We start from the raw sequence: 17,550 nt of genomic DNA, 5'->3' as shown, positions 1-17,550 counted from the left end.
ATTGTATGGCATAAAATTTCAATAAAGGTCATAGTATACTAAGGCATAAAAATGACAAAAAACGTCATAGTATAGTCAGGCACAAAACGTCAAGGTATAGTAAGGCATAAAAATCCCCCAAAAAAGTCATATTATAGTAGAGCATAAAAATGGCAAAAAACGTCATAGTATAGTGAGGCATAAAAATGGCAAAAAACATCATGGGATTTATTAACCTCAGGGGTCCCTCTGTCCTTTTTTGGACATTTTCTTTACTTTTCTTTTTTGATTTGCTGATCATTTTGGTTGTGTTACAGCTGAAGCTATGGATTTCTGCAAGAAAGTGTCTTTTTTTTTTAATATTTTTAAAATCTAATGTCAGTTACTGTTAAAGTTCTATTATACACTGATAACACATTTTGTACCCTCTGGGGTTCCTCGCGTCCAAAAAAGGACACACAAAGAAAATGCTTTTTTAGCATAAATCTCTTAAACCACTTCAGTTCTGCTCAAACCTACCAAATGATTATTAGTTTTCAGGATTTTAACCCTTTAAATGCCAGTTTGAAGACATGTTGCCTCTTGTTTTATTTAAAAAAAACAAGACAGAATATGAGATATTTCCCACATAATACATGATGGAGGGATGTGACATTGTTTTATATCAGAGTCTTTTGTATCAAGACATTTCTCAAAACCAGAATATGATCAGGGTGACTTTTGAACACTGGAAATAAATCATGTACTCATCCCGGCAGTAGCCCCCGTGGCACTCAAAATTTCCCTGGAATTTTCTAGTTAACTCTATTGTAGACTCAGCTCTTAAGTCCTAAGTCAGAATTCCAGTGATCTGATTGGTCAATAGTCTGACGGTTAGGTTCGGATCTAATTCTGCTCTGGGGTAGGTTAACCCTGCAGCACAGGTTACCATGGTGATCTACCATGGTTAAAAGTGAGCCACCTTCGTGATGGCAGAAAAAGTTAAGCCAAAACAAAACTGGACGACCCACTAATGATGCTTTGTGGTGCAGACCAACAGTACACCAGTAAACTAGCAGGCACAGTCCCAGACCACTGACACTTATCAGGTGAGAAAAGGTCTATAATGACATCACACAAACTCCACTATTTCCCTAATTCTGGCTCATTGATGTTACTGTCATTGTATTACTAGCTTGGTGCTTGTGTTCCTCACCCTCCAGGTTGATGAGGAAGGTGCCGTGGTTCAGCAGGGCGTCTGAGGGCAGGTCGCGGGGCAGCGCACTGGTCAGGTTGACCCGCGCCGCCATCATCAGCTCAGCTAGCTGGGAGGAGGTGGAGGTAGGCTCCTCTTGGAGAGACTGCAAGTGAAGTCAGGAAGGAATTAGCTCAGATTTGTTGTATTGTCCATTCAAATGGATTTACGTAATAATAATAATAATATGTACAGTTAAGACTAGATAAGATAAGATTGCAGTGTCACAGCAGCAAAGTGGACAGTACAAAAGAAAAAGCAAAGCAAAATGAAAATATCAAATACAAAAAAATTTACAAAATATAAATAATATAGTATAGCAATATAGTGTGTACAAATATATTTTTAAATATGTTAAAATATATCAAAAATAGCAGCAGATGAAGAATATCACACAGTTGGTGTTTGTCAGGTTTTGGTGTGTGTGGTCTACTCAGTGCAGTATTTGTTATTCAGTCTGACAGCAGCAGGAAAGAAAGACCTGCGGTATCTCTCCATCACAGCCTGCAGGTGCAGCAGCAGTTATATGGTACATGTACCATAATATTACAGTACTCTGGAACTGATCATGTCTGATGTGTGGAAATCTATACTACCGCCATTTTTATTCTCAAAAGGATTTAAACAGCTGGAAATGCAATAACTACACTCACATTTGGTAATTTGTTAAAGGGCATATTCCGCTGACCTGAGGTTTAGAGCAGTTTATAGAGATTGAACTTACCTCCATGAGTTCAAACAGCAGACCAGGTTCAACGGCGACAGTGAGGTCGTACTGAGCGGCATGTTTGCCTGGGATGGACGACAGGAAGGAGTCCCTAATGGCACATGCTCCCTCCACGGCCTCCTCCAGCCCTGGTTGTTTCCACACAGAGCTGCTTTTTATCCAGCCACTCTTGAACAATGTCTCTGCCTCTACACAAACACACAGTTTTTGTTAGAAAGCAAACGCAACCTATCTGCAGTCATACGTAGACCCAAGGAGTAACTGCAGAAGTCGCACAACTACAAAAGCGACAGGCACATACTGTCATGTCCTGGCGCATGTAGATAGACCTCCTCAGCTAGATGTGGCAGGATGGGAGCGATGGATCTGGTAACTCCATCCAGAACTTCCTCTAAAACAGTCTGGCATGATCTTCTGCCCAGTGAGTCCTCTGGGTCACAGTACAGCCTGATTTGAACATTTGTCCGAGGTTAAAAGGTCATTTAAACACAAGCGTGCCTCTGATGTTGCTGCGGCAAACGTTTACCTGTCTTTGATGATGCTGAAGTAAAAACTGGAGACGTCTCTGGCGATGAAGGCCTGGAGGACACGGATGACCCTGCCGGCATCAAACTCACTGTAGGCGTCTGTAACCTGCAAACACAGACACACAGACACACACACACACACACAAACACACGCATACACACTAACTCTTCAGTCACCAGCTCAAACTGTCTGGACGCAGAATAAGAAGTCATCCCACCCCACAGTTACACACACCTTCATGCTGTATTCGCGGAGCAGGTGCAGCATGTACTGATCGATGTAGTGCATCTCTTTGGAGTCCACAGCCTGAGTGAGTGGGTCGAAGCCATGCAGGTTTCCCAGCAGGAACTTCAGAGTGTTCCTCAGCTGGGAGGGAAATCCAGAGGGAGAGAGAGGTCGTGAAGAAATGTGAAGAAAACTGTGAAAACGCAAAATTTTACTCCCTAGTGCCCCGTTACCTTGCCGATGCTGTCTCTGGCTGAGTTGAGTGCACTGGGTCCAATCTGGACCTCAGAGAAGATGTTTGACTCTGCCACCCACCAACGCAGCACATCTGCCCCGTAGGCTGGTAAACCATTGTCCTGAGAAAGACAGAAGACATGAGAAGAAAGAAGGATGGAGGGGCGGTGTAGGAGAGACAAAAGCTAAAGCTGCAAGATTCGGAAAAAGCTGCTTTTTTTTTTTTTTAATAATTGCCGAGACAAGGAATAAAACCAAAATTCCTTGAAACAATAAGAGACTTTCTCAAACACTCATTTCATTTCACCGCCTCTTCCATGATCTCACCTTCCCTCCATTAATGACTGTGTCTGGATCCACAACATTGCCCAGAGACTTGGACATCTTCTCTCCCTGCTCACTGATAGCAAAGCCATGGACCACCAGAGACCTACACACAGGATTTATAGTTCATTATTTCAATTATGACAAATACATTTAAAAAGTGGTTTAATTAGTATTTGTATGTATCGTTCGGTTATTGCCACATGCAACAGAATCACCAACTTTTGTGTGTGACTTTACTGTGTTGTTCTTGGCGATTAGGCAGAAGCATCTTCAGCTTTTTATCAAATAAACTTTAGTTAGATGAAGCTAAAATGTTGCTAAAACTATCTCAGTAAGTCTGAACTGATATACTTGTGGATAATAAGTGTGACTACATTACACCCTTTGTAGGCTTGTGATAGCAGTGTTTACCAGATGCTTTTCTCCTTCAAAAATCATTGATTTCATTCATGCGTTTCCACTAAATTGCAATCTTTTATGTGTTATAAATAAAGAATTATGTAATTTTCATAGAAAACAGACCACAAACATTTCTGAGCATTCAGAAATTATTCTGACCATTCACTATTTCACATTTTGTTATGTTGCCGCCTCATGCTAGAGACTGACTGGTTGGTCAGAGCTTCATCCGACATCGAGATAATGACCCAACACATTAGAGGAACAGAACCAGACGGAGGCTTCACATGATGAAGAGCAGCACACTCTCCAGACTTCGTTACAATCTGTAACTTTTCCACATTCAAATGTCTAAAAACAACTAGACCTGTGTTATATATTTTTGCGAATTTCAGATTTTTAAAGTGAAACTGCTTTATTAGTTTATCTTTTTTAAGCCTGTGGTCCATTTGTTATGGGGAGGAGGACACCTCTGTGGATGAATGCTGAATGAGTCCTACATTTAGATTCCATGATTCCTTTTTAAAATCTCCAGTGTTTATTTATTCTGTTCTTTAATTTCTGAAATAATGAGACGCTGAATCCTGTACATTCAAATAACAAAAGGAAAAATGGAGGTGTGCTTCAATCTTTGACCACTAGTCTGTATTGTCATGTTGGGGTCAATGTATTTGACACACACATTCAAAGCACATATACACAGTCATTTACAATCATCTGGTCGTCGTGCACACGGCAGCAAACGGATGGGTCACTCACTTGTAAGGTGCCTTGTTCCTCACAGCGACACTGGTGAGCAGCGACGACTGAAACCAGCCTCCAATCTGGTCCTTTCCCTCCACATAAGCATCCGCCCTGGAGTCTGACTCTGGAGGAGGGGTGGAGGGGTGGAGGGGGGAAGGTGGCAGAGACATGAGGGGCAACAAAAAAAAAAAAAAATCTATCAGTTCTACACTCACACCACAGGAAAAACTGGTGAAACAAAGGGTTAGCATTTGTGAGGAATGTCTAGAAAAGACAGGAGAGATGAGCCGATGTTAGTGCAGAAACTGAAATAATTTATCATGTGTGCAGTGAGCCCACTGAGAGGTGACTCAATCAACATGCCTTGTCTCAATAGCCAAAAACAGCCAACAGATGGTTATACATGTCGTACAGACAGCCGTCTAACAGACAGACGTTTCAGTCATAAACAGCTTTCAACCTCGTCCATCTCCAACCTGAATCTACTGACAGAGAAAACAAACAGCGGGGAGGAAGCACAGAGTTTAGGCCATCCCTGAGAAAAGAAACAAACTGCCAGTGTTCTCCCAAGAAAGATGCTGTGTCTAAGTCCTGCATGCATGAGGAGAGGGGAGGAAGAGGGTGGTTTGAGATTCATGCTGTATCGAGGAGGAGTTCTTTTTTAATCTACTTCTTCCACGTTTGGTTTTTCTTAAATACTCCTTAAAGAACATACAAATGCTTTTGGATTTCATTTTCTGAATTGGATCAGAATGCCTGGGAGAGGTGCGGTGTTGTTCAGTGGTGGAGTGAAGATGAGAGACGCTCATCTGGCATCTAAGTGACATCTTAGCCAACACTGTAAAACTTAATTAAAACATATCCAAGAGCATTTGAGAGCAAAAGCCGAGTGGGACACAACAGGAGTAAGAGTCTGAGAATCAAAGACAGAGAGGGTCAAAGGCTGCTGTGCAGGCCACACAGCAGGTGGATGGTCAAACAACCTGCGACCAGAGGTTTGCGGAGCGGAGCGGGGAGCCAGCTGAGACGTGACTCAGGCTCCTGAGAATCTCCCTCCATCTCCTCTGGAAGTGAAAACACAAGAAAACACAGACAATGCAAAACACGTCCGCTGTGGCAAGTTATTTAGTAACACATTCTGTCTCATGTCTTAAAACAGTAACAGCAACAATACGGCTCGAGGTTCCTGCAACATCCTGACTTGTTATGAGAAGACCGCTCTACTCGACAGCTATGCGAGCAGCTGTGTGAGGCTGTACTTGGGCACAGCTGTGCTTTGAGCTAAATGCTGTTAGCAGGTAAGCTGTTCACCTTGTCTGCCATCTTGGTGTCGCCTGTTAGCATTATTATTGGCTTACATCAATTAGCACAAAGTACAGAGGCTGGTTGCAGGATTTTTGTATTGGACAAATTAAAGGTAAAACAGTTAAGGGGGGTTCTGTAGTTTGCACTGTCGCCTCACAACAAGAAGTTTTCTAGGTTAAAGCCCCGGTTTGGCCGGAAACGCAGTGATTCTCTTTGGAAATGTTCCTACACTGTGTGTAGGATGTTATGATCTGCACAGCTGCAGCTAGACTTGGTTATTTGAATATCTCTGCAGGTATATCTGCCATAAGAATTCCAGTTGTACTGTGTGTGTCAAGGAGAAAACACGTAGCACTGTGACCTGCTGAGACTGCACTGCCCTCTAATCCGGGTCTGTGGTCAACAAGCCTCTGCTTTTGCTTACATTACACTTTGCAAAGCAACTTAACTGGTGCGGGTGACTATGAGGTAGCTCTAAGTAGCTTTCTCTACAATAAACTAATTAAGGCAGACTTGATTAAAGGCATTTTGAAAGCTGGTGGTGATTGAAGTGAGGCGGAGACTTAACGGCTGCTACTCTTAGCACATGAGTGTCAGTGGAGATATAAATACACAATCTGGGGCCAGTTTCACTAAGATATCTCAGACTGGTCTGTTGTGTTGGTCCAGTCCTCATGTTGCTCACAGATTAGTCTAATGCAAGTCAGACCGTTTCACAAAAATAAAGACCGACTCATTTTAAGCCAAAAAACACACACCCTACCCCCCAGGTTAACTCAGGCCTCAGACCAATGTCACCATGGTAACAATTAATGACACCTACACTGAGCAGTAGCACCCAAAAACAAAAAACAGGAAAACATGGCTCATAATTTGAGGTTTGCTACCATTGCTATGGAGAGAGAAATGATAAGGGAAATAGTTTTTAGACACTGCAGCCATTTCTTTTCAAATCGAAAAAATAATTTACCCAGCATTCAGTGTACCACAGTCTGGCTTAAGATAAGTCAAGAACTGAACTGCTTTGTGCAACGGATGAATTCAGACTGTGTCTGAAGTCTGACTGTTTGTTCGATCTGAGACGTTTGTGAAACTTGCCCCTGATATCAGAGGCGTCACTTTCTTTGCAGCTGTGGACAGTTTTCACATTTTCTTTACTGAGCAGGATCATTATCAATGAAAGGCGTGTAACTTGTATTAGAATTCACAATACATCACAGATGCTGATTCAGTTTCAGATCATTTTGAACTTGGTCCGATCTGCATCACAGAACAGACTGAAGAAACCTGAGACGTACCTTCTAGTACAGCGGCCCATGATGCTCCGCTGTCAAACCAGATGTCCAGCACGTCCTCTCCACGGATGTAGTCAGTCACTGGACCTGCTTTACTCTGAAAGGAATACACAGGTGAACAGTAATTAATTCATCAGACCAGATGAGTTTTAATAACTGATTGCTTAAAGCTACATTCATTTATTTTTGGCCACTGGAGGCAGGATAATTAAAACAGATAAACGGCCCTGACAGTATAGCACATTCTCATACACAAAGGTTGTTCAATTCCATTAAAGTATAAAAAATACAAGTAAAAAGCATAAAAAGAAAAGAGTATAAAAACACAAAGCATAAAATAGGTTATATCTAATTCAAGTGCAAGATGAACATTTCAGAGATAAACTGTATTTAGGGCCCGGGCCATTTAATGACTTGCAGGCAACAAGTAAAACTCTAAATTAAAATCTGACTGGAAGCCTGACATCCACCCTGACTGGAAGAGTCATATTAACTCTTTTCTTCGTGTTAGTAAGAACCTGAGCAGCAGCATCTGAATAAGCTGTAGCTGCCTAATGGTCTTATATGGTGAACCAGTGAGGAGAATATTGCACTAGTCAACTCTGGAGGATATAAAAAGGCATGAACGAGTTTCTCCAAGTCTTGTTTAGACACAAAGTCTCTGACTCTATGTTTCCAAAATTCAAATTTTCTGTCAAAATACAAGATCGCCCTCCATGATTACACCCAGATTTTTAACATGGGTTGAAGTCTTTAGTGCTCTAGACTCCAGGTTGGCACTACGTTGAAACCTTCCTTCTTTGTTCCCAAATAGAAGTATCTCTGAAAAGCCTCTGAAATCACATCCATCTAATTAAAAAGGGATTACACCGCCCTTAGCCCTCATTTATATCATGGCCCAGTTTCATCGGATGTATCACTGACACATGTCCAAACCCTCACCTTGATCCTATCTCACCATCACATACAAACACTAACACACATATTCTCACCTTCTTGAGGACCTCTGGTGGCAGCAAGGTCTCAATGGGAAGCTCCCACCAACAGTCGCTGCCCTTTTCTTTGAAGAGTGTTGCTATGTGGGACACTGTGTGTCTGCAGAGGCCAGAGACAGGGAAGAATGTTTAGTGAGGAACAGATATTGTGTGTGTGTGTTTGTGTGTGTGTGTGAGATTTTGTTGTTGATGTGTAATATCTCTGATAAAGTGAGCGTGTGTGAAAATATGTGTAAAAGCCTGTTTGTCTGCATGTGTGTGTTGCGTGTCTTACTTGTTGACGAGGGCCTCTCCAGTCTCTTTGTGGTAGAAGACTGGGATCGGGACGCCCCAGCTTCTCTGTCTGGAGATGCACCAGTACGTCCGTCTGTCCAGCATGGCCAGCAGGCTGCCCTTCGCCGACTCTGGCAAAACACGCACCTTCTGCAGCACTTCCTGGAAAACCGCACGCACGCACACACACACAGGAAACAAACTGTAAATGTGAAGCAAGTACCTTCCTGGAAACATTCCCCTCTTGAAACAATTTACAAAGCATTGCTTTCAGTGCACCAGGAACAGCAAACAGGAACTCAATAAAAATGAGTCTGACGGTAACATGGCTGTCCAGCTCACCTTGGCTTTGTCTTTGAGTGATGCTGTGTTGATGAACCACTGCTTACTGGGCCTGATGATAACGGGCTGCTTTGTCCTCCAGTCATACGGGTAGCTGTGGACACACTTCTCCTCTTTCACCAGAGCGCCACACTCCTTCAGCATGCAGATCACTACCACAGGCAAACAGACAGAAAAACAGACGCAGATACAGACAATATTTAACTAGAATCACCTCCTCGTGGTCGTCTGCCTCCGTCACTCAGACTAGTTTCAGGTTACATCCCTGTTTATCCAGAGTCATAGAAAATATCAACCATTTGTGTGAAATTATGTGTGAAGTTTGGAGTAATGGCTAAGAAGTGTTTTCTGAGGTCACTGTGACCTCGACCTTTGACCACCAAAGTCTGAGTTGACGTGAACATTTGTGCAAAATTTGAAGGGATTCCCTTGAAGAGCTATAGAGATATCACGTTCACAAAGCCAAATCACGTTTTGTGAGGTCACCGTGACCTTTGACCTGCAAATCTAATCAGTTCGTCCTTAAGTGAACATTTGTGGCAAATTTGAAGATGTTCCGTCAAGGCGTTAATAAGATATCGTGACCACAAGAACGGGATGAACAGACGTATGGACAACCCCGAAAAACAATATGCCTCCGGCTCTGACTGTCGCCGGGGCGGAGGCAGAAAAAATACACTATAAGCCCTCACACATGAGCTACAGGAGAGCGTTATGACCTGTTCTCATACAGTCATGCTGCACCTTTGTCAGTGCCTTCTCTCATCACAGACAGATTGTGTAGATCTGGTCCAGCTGACTCGGTGAACTTGCCGTCCTCGTCCACTATACACTCCTGAGGCGGAAGCGAAACACACACACAGTTACAAAGAGTTGCAGGCACGTTTCACCAGGTTCATTCAGGATGTCAGCAACATAATGATACCAAAATAATCATAACTAAAAACAGGTCCATATTACTGTTAGAGATTTGTATTCATTAACCTGAATTTATCACAATATCTGAACCTCATGTCATGTATCTTTTTAAATACATATATGGCTTGTAACATCATCTCTTATATAAAAAACTCTTAATAAAACAGAACATACCACAGACAGTTTATACTGAGAAGCCACACTGTAATCCTCCATGCCGTGAGCCGGCGCCGTGTGGACCAACCCTGTTCCTTTTGCCATAGTCACATGATTAGCCGGCAACAGCGGCACTTCCTTGTCAGGAATTGTGGGGTGTTTGCAGATCCCGCCCTCAAGCTGGGAGCCTTGGAGGAGAAAGACAGCGGACGTTTTGCATTGTTGTTTCTGTAACTGACAAGACAAGACCTCCAGGTTGCTGTGTGTCAGTGTGTGAATGAGTGTGTTACCTGTGAAGGTGCCCACACTCTCCAGTTCTGTGCCCAGCAGTGCTGCCACGCTGGCTGTGCGCTCCATGGCCACCAGGAGCAACTGAGAGTTATCTGCCCTCTTCACAACCGAGTACCTGCATGGCACAAACAAAAACAGAGCGCCGATGTTCCACTGCAATTAAAGATTACGCTTTTATTTTATTTTTTAATTAGAAAACATCACTTCACTGTTTCTCAGCTCCCATTAATCCTCAAAACAAATTCACTGCAGCAACAACTAAAGGAGCAAGAGGCAACGTTGCAACGTCCTCTTTGGGACAGAACTAGAATCTGAAGTTTCCTCCACCAACCGGCCAAGCTGTAGGAAACATGCTCACAATGTCTCCTTCCCTTCCTGAGTCACAACATTGAATAATGACCAGAAATGCTTTTGCAGAACATTATGATGTCACAGTGAAGCTGACCTTCGACCATTTGGATATAAAAAGTCATCACTTCATTTTATCCTTATAGACATTCGAGTTAAATTGTGTCATAATAAGTGAATGAATTTGTGAGGTCACAGTGAGACAGAAGTGATGAAGTTCCCTCTGGGCGTTCCTGATATATTGTAATCACAAGAACGTGAGGTCACCGTGACCTTGACCTTTGACCACCAAAATATAATCAGTTCATCCTTGAGTCATAGTGAATGTTTGTACCAAATCTAAAAAAAATTGTGCCAAATATGAAGAGTTTGAAGTTCCTTCAAGGCGTTACTGAGATATCGCGTTCACGAGAATGGGACGTACGGATGTGTGGCTGTGCCCAAAACCCCCCAAAAATAATGCATCCGACTCTGGCTGTCGCTAGCGTGGCGGCATAAAAACAACCCAGGGTGGATGGGAAATATGGTTTGGGTTTCCGGAAAATGGCACATCAGCAAATGTAATGAAGCTGTTCAGATAACTGATTAACTGTTTAAATTTTTAAGGAAAATGCCCAAAAAAAAAACTTAGCTTCTCAAATGTGAATATTTGCCGGCTTACTTTGTCTTCTATCATAATAAATTGAAGATTAGTTTTAAAAAATTTTAACTTTTATGCCTTTATTGACAGTGCAGTAGAGAGAGACAGGAAATGGGGAGGCAGAGAGAGGGGGAATGACATGCAGTAAAGGGCCGTCCGATGCGGGACTCGAACCGGGGCCAACTGCAGCGACGACCTTAGCCTCTGCACATGGGGCGGATGCTCATCCTAATGCTTTGTAATGTAAACAATTTCAGTTCCAGTGTAAGCTTTTGGTGGCGGGTACTCACTGGGCATTGGGCATGTAGCATATGGCCTGGTTTGCAGGAATGGTCCAAGGCTGGGTGGTCCACACCAACACAGAGACACTTTCCAGACCTGCTGAGGCACACGTGCACCCACACACAATCAAGAGCTTGGACAATGTGTCGAAAAGCTCTGAATTGAATGTGAGTGTGTTTGTTTTACCTTTCCCTGAAGCTATCTCCGCTGGCAGTGTGATCAGGGGAAAGGTGGCGTAAATGGCTCGGCTCACATGTTCAGGGTTGTACTCCAACTCTGCCTCTGCTAGGGCCGTTCTACAGACGCAGAGACAGGATCAAAGTTTACAAGAGGTTATTAAATGGTGATGGAGACTAGAAAAATTGAAATGTAACAAGCATATCAACTCAGTACTTTGATGAAGGAGACCAGAAGATCGGCTTGTAGTCCTGATAGATGAGTCCCTGCAGAAAAATACAGTAGAAAAAACTGTCAGTCTCAATTCCATTTCTTTGCTCACAGTTGTTTCCCTGTTGGTTTTATATTGTTACAACAACTGCAAATGTTACTAATTAGTGAACAGATACTAAGCATTTTAAATGTGTTTATGAATCATGGCAAAAAACACTGAGTGAATAGCACATGGTTGTTCACCTTGCTGTGCATTTCTTGGAAGACTTTCAGCTGAGCAGCCTCATAGGCGCCATCATAGGTGTAGTAGCACTGGTCCCAGTCAGCCATCACCCCCCAGCGCTGGAAAGCAGCCTTCTGACGAGCTATGGCCTTCTCTGCAAACTCCCGCGCTGGATGAGATAGAAAGAAAACATTAGAGCGGCTGCTAATCTGATAGTGCTCATGTTCAGGCAGTTATCTGTTCTTTCTAACCTTTCTGTCTGATCTGTAGCGGACTCAGGCCGCTGGTCCCCAGCTCTCCGAGAGCCTTCAGCTCGATGGGCAGGCCGTGGCAGTCCCAGCCTGGGATATAGTGGACCTGCCGCCCCCTCAGCATCTCAAAGCGGTTACGGATGTCCTTTAGGATCTGTGTAAAGAAAGATACAATTAACTTAATAACTACTTTGCAGTGTTTGAGCTGTCAGCGCTGCCAGAAAGCTTTTACTTTTAAACTACATCATGCTGCAGCTGTCAGCAGCAGTTAAATTACAATTGAATCATTATTATTTGCTATACCATAACAGTATGAAATTAACTTAAATATAAACAGAACATTGCAAATAAAACACCTTATTGAGCGCGTGTCCAACATGAGGGTCTCCATTTGCATATGGGGGTCCATCATGAAGGCAGAACTCCTTCTTGGCCTTCCTCTCTCTCTGCCAGGAGTACAAATCTGCAAATCCACACTCCTGCAACACACAGAGGAGGAGAGTTTTTATACTGTCAACATGACAAAAAACAAAACAAACAAAGCATCATAATGAAGGAGTTGTCTGTATCAGGTTAGGATTTGCGTTATGAAAATATAAGTGTGCACACACACAAACTAGAAGTGATACGTCAGAAAAGTGACAGACAGTATTTGTAGTCTGCATAATCCAGATTCATGTCTGTTGAGGAAATTTCTTGGAGATAGGATAAAGCAGAAGAGAGGAGAGCCATCCCCACTGTACCTTCTGTATCTCGAGTTCCCGGTCCAGCAGCTTCTGCCCGGTCAGTTTAATTGGGAACTTAGTCCGGGGAAGCAGCACTGTATCTCGGTACACTCCCTTAGCAGAACCCGTCTCTGCTGGCTGAGCGCTGCCTTCTCCTGAACTCACACCATGACAGCGGCTGGAGCTGAAGGGGAGAGCCTGGTGGAGGAGGCCGCCTCTCCGATGTGACCTCCGTCCCCATCTCGCTAGCGCGTGGCTCACTGCCGAAATGCGGCACAGCAGCATGGGGAGGTGAGGCAGCTCTGTGGCCAAACAACTGAGGAAAAAACACAAATAAACTGAAAGGTGTGCGGTTGTTTTTGTTGGAACACTATACAGATATCGTGCCGCTGTGTTCCGCCCTTCTTGGAGAGCTGTGTTTCTTCCGGAAGAAATTACAGAGCGGACAACTACGGAAAGGCGGCGGGGTCTTTAGTAATCGCGCTTTTAACTGTAATGTCGTGAAAGCGGTCACTGGAGGGCGCTGTTCATCCATCTTGAAGGGCACCAGTAATGAGCTTTTTTCTGCAGGCGTGTACACATTAACAGTGATATCAACAAGAATATTATTTTTATTGTATTTTTCCTCATAGATACGGACATCAAATATACGATTATACATTTCAATATAGTAATACTTCTTTATATGTACATATTATTTAAATATTTAAATAAATATTATATATTATATATAAATATTTTAATATTTAATAATTTTGTAAATATTATAGTGTTTTTTTTATGTTTCTTTTAGTTTTTTTGTTTTTTCTACTGTGGTGTCTTTTTATAAGCAACCCTGACCGAGCTAGTGCCAGAGCATAACACTAGCGCGTTAATGTACCACTAGACACACAATGACTATTGCGGTGGACAGTTCAGTGCCCATTTTAATGATTAATGCAATTCCGAAATCAAAGACAAGGGGGGATAACTGGATTTTGTAAATTATAGTCGTTCTCATGCTCTAAACTTTCAATAAATACAGGTTTTTCCCAACAGCACCCGAATGTATCATGGTATTTTCCTGCAGCAGGTGGTATTGAGTGGCTGATGATGTCACCGGCGTATAAAGCGCAGCGCAGCTGCACCTCTCGTTTCATTCTCTTATTCTCTAACCTCAGGACCTGAGCGCAGCAGGGAGTGCAGCTCTTCTTCACACGCCACGCCAAGATGAATAAAATGTGTTTAACTTTCATTGGAGTTCTCCTGCTGACTCTCCATCTCTCATCACAGGTTAGTTTGAACTATTGGTTTGTGTTGAACTTGAAAAGGGAATAACTGTAATTTGTAGGAGTAAACCAGTTTTTGTGCCGAAAAGGGGACAAAATGTTCAAGTTTAGGGCAACGCAGGGATTTTTTTTTTTTTTTTTTTCGCACAGCCTTCCTAACAAGTTCTAACGTGGTGGCCTTCACTTCCAATTAAATATCACTAGCTATAAACTAGTGGTGTTAAATGGTTTTTGTTTTAGGTTTTTTTTTTTTTTTTTTTTTTTTTTTTTTTTTTTAGGTATTTAGAAGAACACCTCGGCACATAGAGCCGGAAAAAAAAACACATAACATTGCAGTGTTATTTAACACAAGTTTTTTAAAATCTTTTATTGGTAAAATTTCAAGAACTAAGATTCTGAACTTATCCCATAAAGTAACAAACTGAACTTAATCCTTATGGCACAAATCCTGTCATATGAAACACGTATCACTTCTCTTAAACGGTTCACAAAGAGCTCCAACAACTTGGAGCCCGTTGGATGTCTTGGATTTAAAATGTATTTGACATAAAAGCTAAAACAAGTCCGTCTTGAGTCTCCTTAAGCATTTGTTTTCGTGTGGCTGTATTTAAAGATTGATGCGTTTTTAGGGTGAAATGAAGTAGTTTAACCTGCTGGTGAATGCGCCTCTGTGGCATCCTGTCTGCGCCCGTAGGAGCGCACAAGTTGCTTAGAGTTAAGTGCGTTTTCTACAGTCCTGCCTGAACTTGTATAATGACCTGGAAACGATGTCATCTTTTTTTATTACAGGTGGTCCGAACCCAGAGCAATAACGGGACCACGTCTATGCCCAATATCACCATGACGACCCCCAAGAGCACGACGGTAAAAGACAAAAACGGCTGCGAAAACATCGCCGGTCTCACGCTCCTGCTGCCGCTGGCGCTGACGGTCTCCGTCCTCCAAGGTTGGTCCCCGTAACCGGACTGATGGCTCTCCGGCACTGGACACCGCCATCAAGGCTGGACCTGGGGGGGTAGCGCGATGTTATTTGACGAGTACTTCCCCGTCTTAACCCCCTGTCAACATGTGGATTTCGAAGGTGGTTTTTTTTTTTTTTTTTTTTTTTTGTTTTTTGTTTTTTGTTTTTTTTGCCCTTTTGGGTATCTGTTTTGAAAGGAGCGTTAGCGATGTCACAGCACCTGGCAGGCACCTTGGTGTCGCACCTAGACTTGTCCCAATGGCTTCTTGGGTTTAAGGGGTTCTTGAGACTGGGGGAAAATTTACCTTTGTCCGGCAAGACTCTGGTCTATTGAAGCTCTCTACTGGTGGTGGTTTGGAGGCGGTAACTCATGTGCCCCTTTGTGGTTCTAAGAAATCATGTAATTTAAAAAAAGTCATTAGTAAACACATTTGGAAGATATTGTTTTACAAATACTGGAAATAAATGACTACTGTAAATGTTATGCTTTTTAGATCTCGAATTTTGTAAACTCAATAAAGCGCTAAATTGTAAGTGACATGATGGAACTTGTGACTAGTTTATTTGCAAATGTGGAACAAGAAGAAGGGGTTGTACTATTTTGTTTCTAAGGCAAAACTTGGGCTACATGTAAATTTCATGCCTACATTTAAAATTTCCAACTCAAATAATTAACAAGGCCTCCAACAACTTCAGTGTGTAGACTGACGGTGTATGAAATTGAGTGTCGGTGTGTAGAAATCCCCCTAGGCTTATCCAGATCCCTTTTTTTTTTTTTTTTTTTTTTTTTTTTTTTTTTATAATTTAAAAAAAAAAAGGCTCCTAATCTGAGTTGGTAAATGTGTCAATGCTGGCACGCTTGAGAAACCATACTGTGGTTGACTGGAAGCATCAGTATTTCTCAATCTAATGCAGCCTGTAGGAAATTAAGAAAGCAGTTTGGCTTGTTGCCAAGTTCATTTCCACTTTTGTAAATTGTGTTCCTTGTGGTGCAGTAAATGTTGAGTTGATGCACAATGGGCTTAATTGAGGTATTCGAGATTCATTTCAAATGTCTTCAGTTGGTGGTAAAAGGTCACTAACCATTCATCTGCTGTAGGGTCTCCATCAAAGGGCCCCTCTCTGTGAAAGACTGCTGGAATTCACCTGTAGCCCTTACAGCCACTCTTTATCTCTGTGGCAACCACATCCCACGCTGCTTGCATGACAAAGCCTGAATTGTTCTGCTCTTATCTGCTCCAAAGGTAAACTTGGATCAGGACCTTTTGCTCTGTCCTGTCTGCCCCCCCATCAGGTACATCCAGCTTTCACTTCATAATTTTTTTTTTTTTTTTTTTTTTTTTTTTTTTTTTTGAAGATGTGGCTCTTTACTCAAGCTTAAAGCTAAGAGACCTTACAGAGCGAAGCCATGTTCCTGCACACAGGCATGAAAAGGTAATGCCACTGTGGTGTGGTCACATGATCAAGAGAGTTCACCTTTAGTTGACTGCCAGTGTGACCACTTAAAGCCACTGCTGCCCCCCCCCGCCACTTCACTCTTCTCCTCCTGTCCCACCAAAAATGTAAGGAGAAACCTGAGTTTGGGTTCAGGTGTTTGTTTGCTGGGGAGGGAGCAAATACAAGAGGGGGTCAGGGAGAGGTGAAGGACACACAGCAGTGCAGCCCCTTCACCTGCCCTCAGTCTCGCTCTTTTCCCAGCAGGATTCTGAAACTGAAACAATATGGTAGCAGTCTCTGTTAAGTGCTTCAGCATCATTCACTAAATGACCACACAGGTTTTCAACATTACTTTCAGAACCAGTTTTATCCTTTAACACTGATTCAACATAGTGTCACTGGAGTCTAAACCAACAGGCCAGGGTTTGATACTCATCAATGAACGAAAGATTAATCACCTGCAAGCATCAGCAGCTTGATGCTTGCATCGACATTGTAATTGTGAGCATGTTAGTATGACTACGTCAGCGCCCCACTCAAAGTTTGCTGTGTCTGAATACTGCCTCACAGAGCTGTTAGCACAGCTGTAAATGTCCTCAACTAAATTTACAATTATCTGCAGTTTTCATTTACTTTAATTTTCAAACTTTTAATTGTTAATGATCCTTTTTTCCTTGCATGTATCTCTTACAGTTTGGTGGTGATGGACAGGTACCACCTGCTAGAGACAGAAACAGAGGGAGAGAGTAAAATAAAAGTGCACCAGCTTGAGCATCCACTACAATTCCTCAAAGTAACCTTCAATGCCATTTAGCTCTGAAAAGAAAGTGGCATGTTATTTGGAATTTCTGAATGACAAGAAACTGAGATAAACATGAACTAAACTGAGTGACCAAAACCTGACCTTTGAGGGTGGACACAACCCAGAGAGAGACTGTCAGACTGTCAGCTCTGTCAACAAGAGGAAGAAGAGAGAGGAACACTTCCCACTGCTCTTTCCAGCCTATATAAGGACATAAGAACCAATTTCCTTTAGCAAAATAAGTCATAAAA

At 42.6% G+C, this 17,550-nt stretch overlaps 1 protein-coding gene and 1 long non-coding RNA gene across 4 annotated transcripts in view; one reads left to right on the top strand and one right to left on the bottom strand.

The window, feature by feature from the left end:
• Nucleotides 1-13,273, bottom strand: part of iars2 (isoleucyl-tRNA synthetase 2, mitochondrial) — a 17,033-nt gene extending 3,760 nt beyond the window's left edge. Inside the window, exons 1-23 of one of the 3 annotated variants that reach the window (XM_023394696.2) lie at nt 12,850-13,273; nt 12,463-12,585; nt 12,107-12,260; nt 11,876-12,024; nt 11,636-11,685; nt 11,429-11,538; nt 11,251-11,341; nt 9,972-10,087; nt 9,700-9,869; nt 9,352-9,442; nt 8,608-8,759; nt 8,267-8,427; nt 7,990-8,092; nt 7,001-7,094; nt 5,381-5,461; nt 4,413-4,521; nt 3,255-3,357; nt 2,927-3,049; nt 2,703-2,834; nt 2,467-2,573; nt 2,242-2,387; nt 1,938-2,128; nt 1,175-1,319 (exon numbers count right to left, since the gene is read on the bottom strand). In XM_023394696.2, the coding sequence (XP_023250464.1) occupies nt 1,175-1,319; nt 1,938-2,128; nt 2,242-2,387; nt 2,467-2,573; nt 2,703-2,834; nt 2,927-3,049; nt 3,255-3,357; nt 4,413-4,521; nt 5,381-5,461; nt 7,001-7,094; nt 7,990-8,092; nt 8,267-8,427; nt 8,608-8,759; nt 9,352-9,442; nt 9,700-9,869; nt 9,972-10,087; nt 11,251-11,341; nt 11,429-11,538; nt 11,636-11,685; nt 11,876-12,024; nt 12,107-12,260; nt 12,463-12,585; nt 12,850-13,116 (2,968 nt within the window). In that variant the 5' untranslated portion in view covers nt 13,117-13,273. The remainder of the gene's footprint in view (nt 1-1,174; nt 1,320-1,937; nt 2,129-2,241; nt 2,388-2,466; nt 2,574-2,702; nt 2,835-2,926; nt 3,050-3,254; nt 3,358-4,412; nt 4,522-5,380; nt 5,462-7,000; nt 7,095-7,989; nt 8,093-8,266; nt 8,428-8,607; nt 8,760-9,351; nt 9,443-9,699; nt 9,870-9,971; nt 10,088-11,250; nt 11,342-11,428; nt 11,539-11,635; nt 11,686-11,875; nt 12,025-12,106; nt 12,261-12,462; nt 12,586-12,849) is intronic. The other 2 variants (XM_087170573.1, XM_023394697.2) reach the window with 2 other exon arrangements.
• A 585-nt stretch (nt 13,274-13,858) lies between these two features.
• Nucleotides 13,859-15,598, top strand: LOC147817478 (uncharacterized). Its single transcript, XR_015436340.1, has 2 exons — nt 13,859-14,103; nt 14,889-15,598. It is a non-coding gene; the product is annotated as an uncharacterized LOC147817478 (long non-coding RNA).
• The last annotated feature ends 1,952 nt before the right edge of the window (nt 15,599-17,550 follow it).

This window comes from Seriola lalandi, unplaced genomic scaffold (genome assembly GCF_002814215.2).
Source record: "Seriola lalandi dorsalis isolate HSWRI2012SDOR001 ecotype SW California unplaced genomic scaffold, Sedor1 jcf7180002054953, whole genome shotgun sequence".
NCBI lineage: Eukaryota > Metazoa > Chordata > Actinopteri > Carangiformes > Carangidae > Seriola > Seriola lalandi.
Note: the sequence above shows the minus strand (reverse complement) of the source record. Positions and strands in the feature narration are given on the sequence as shown.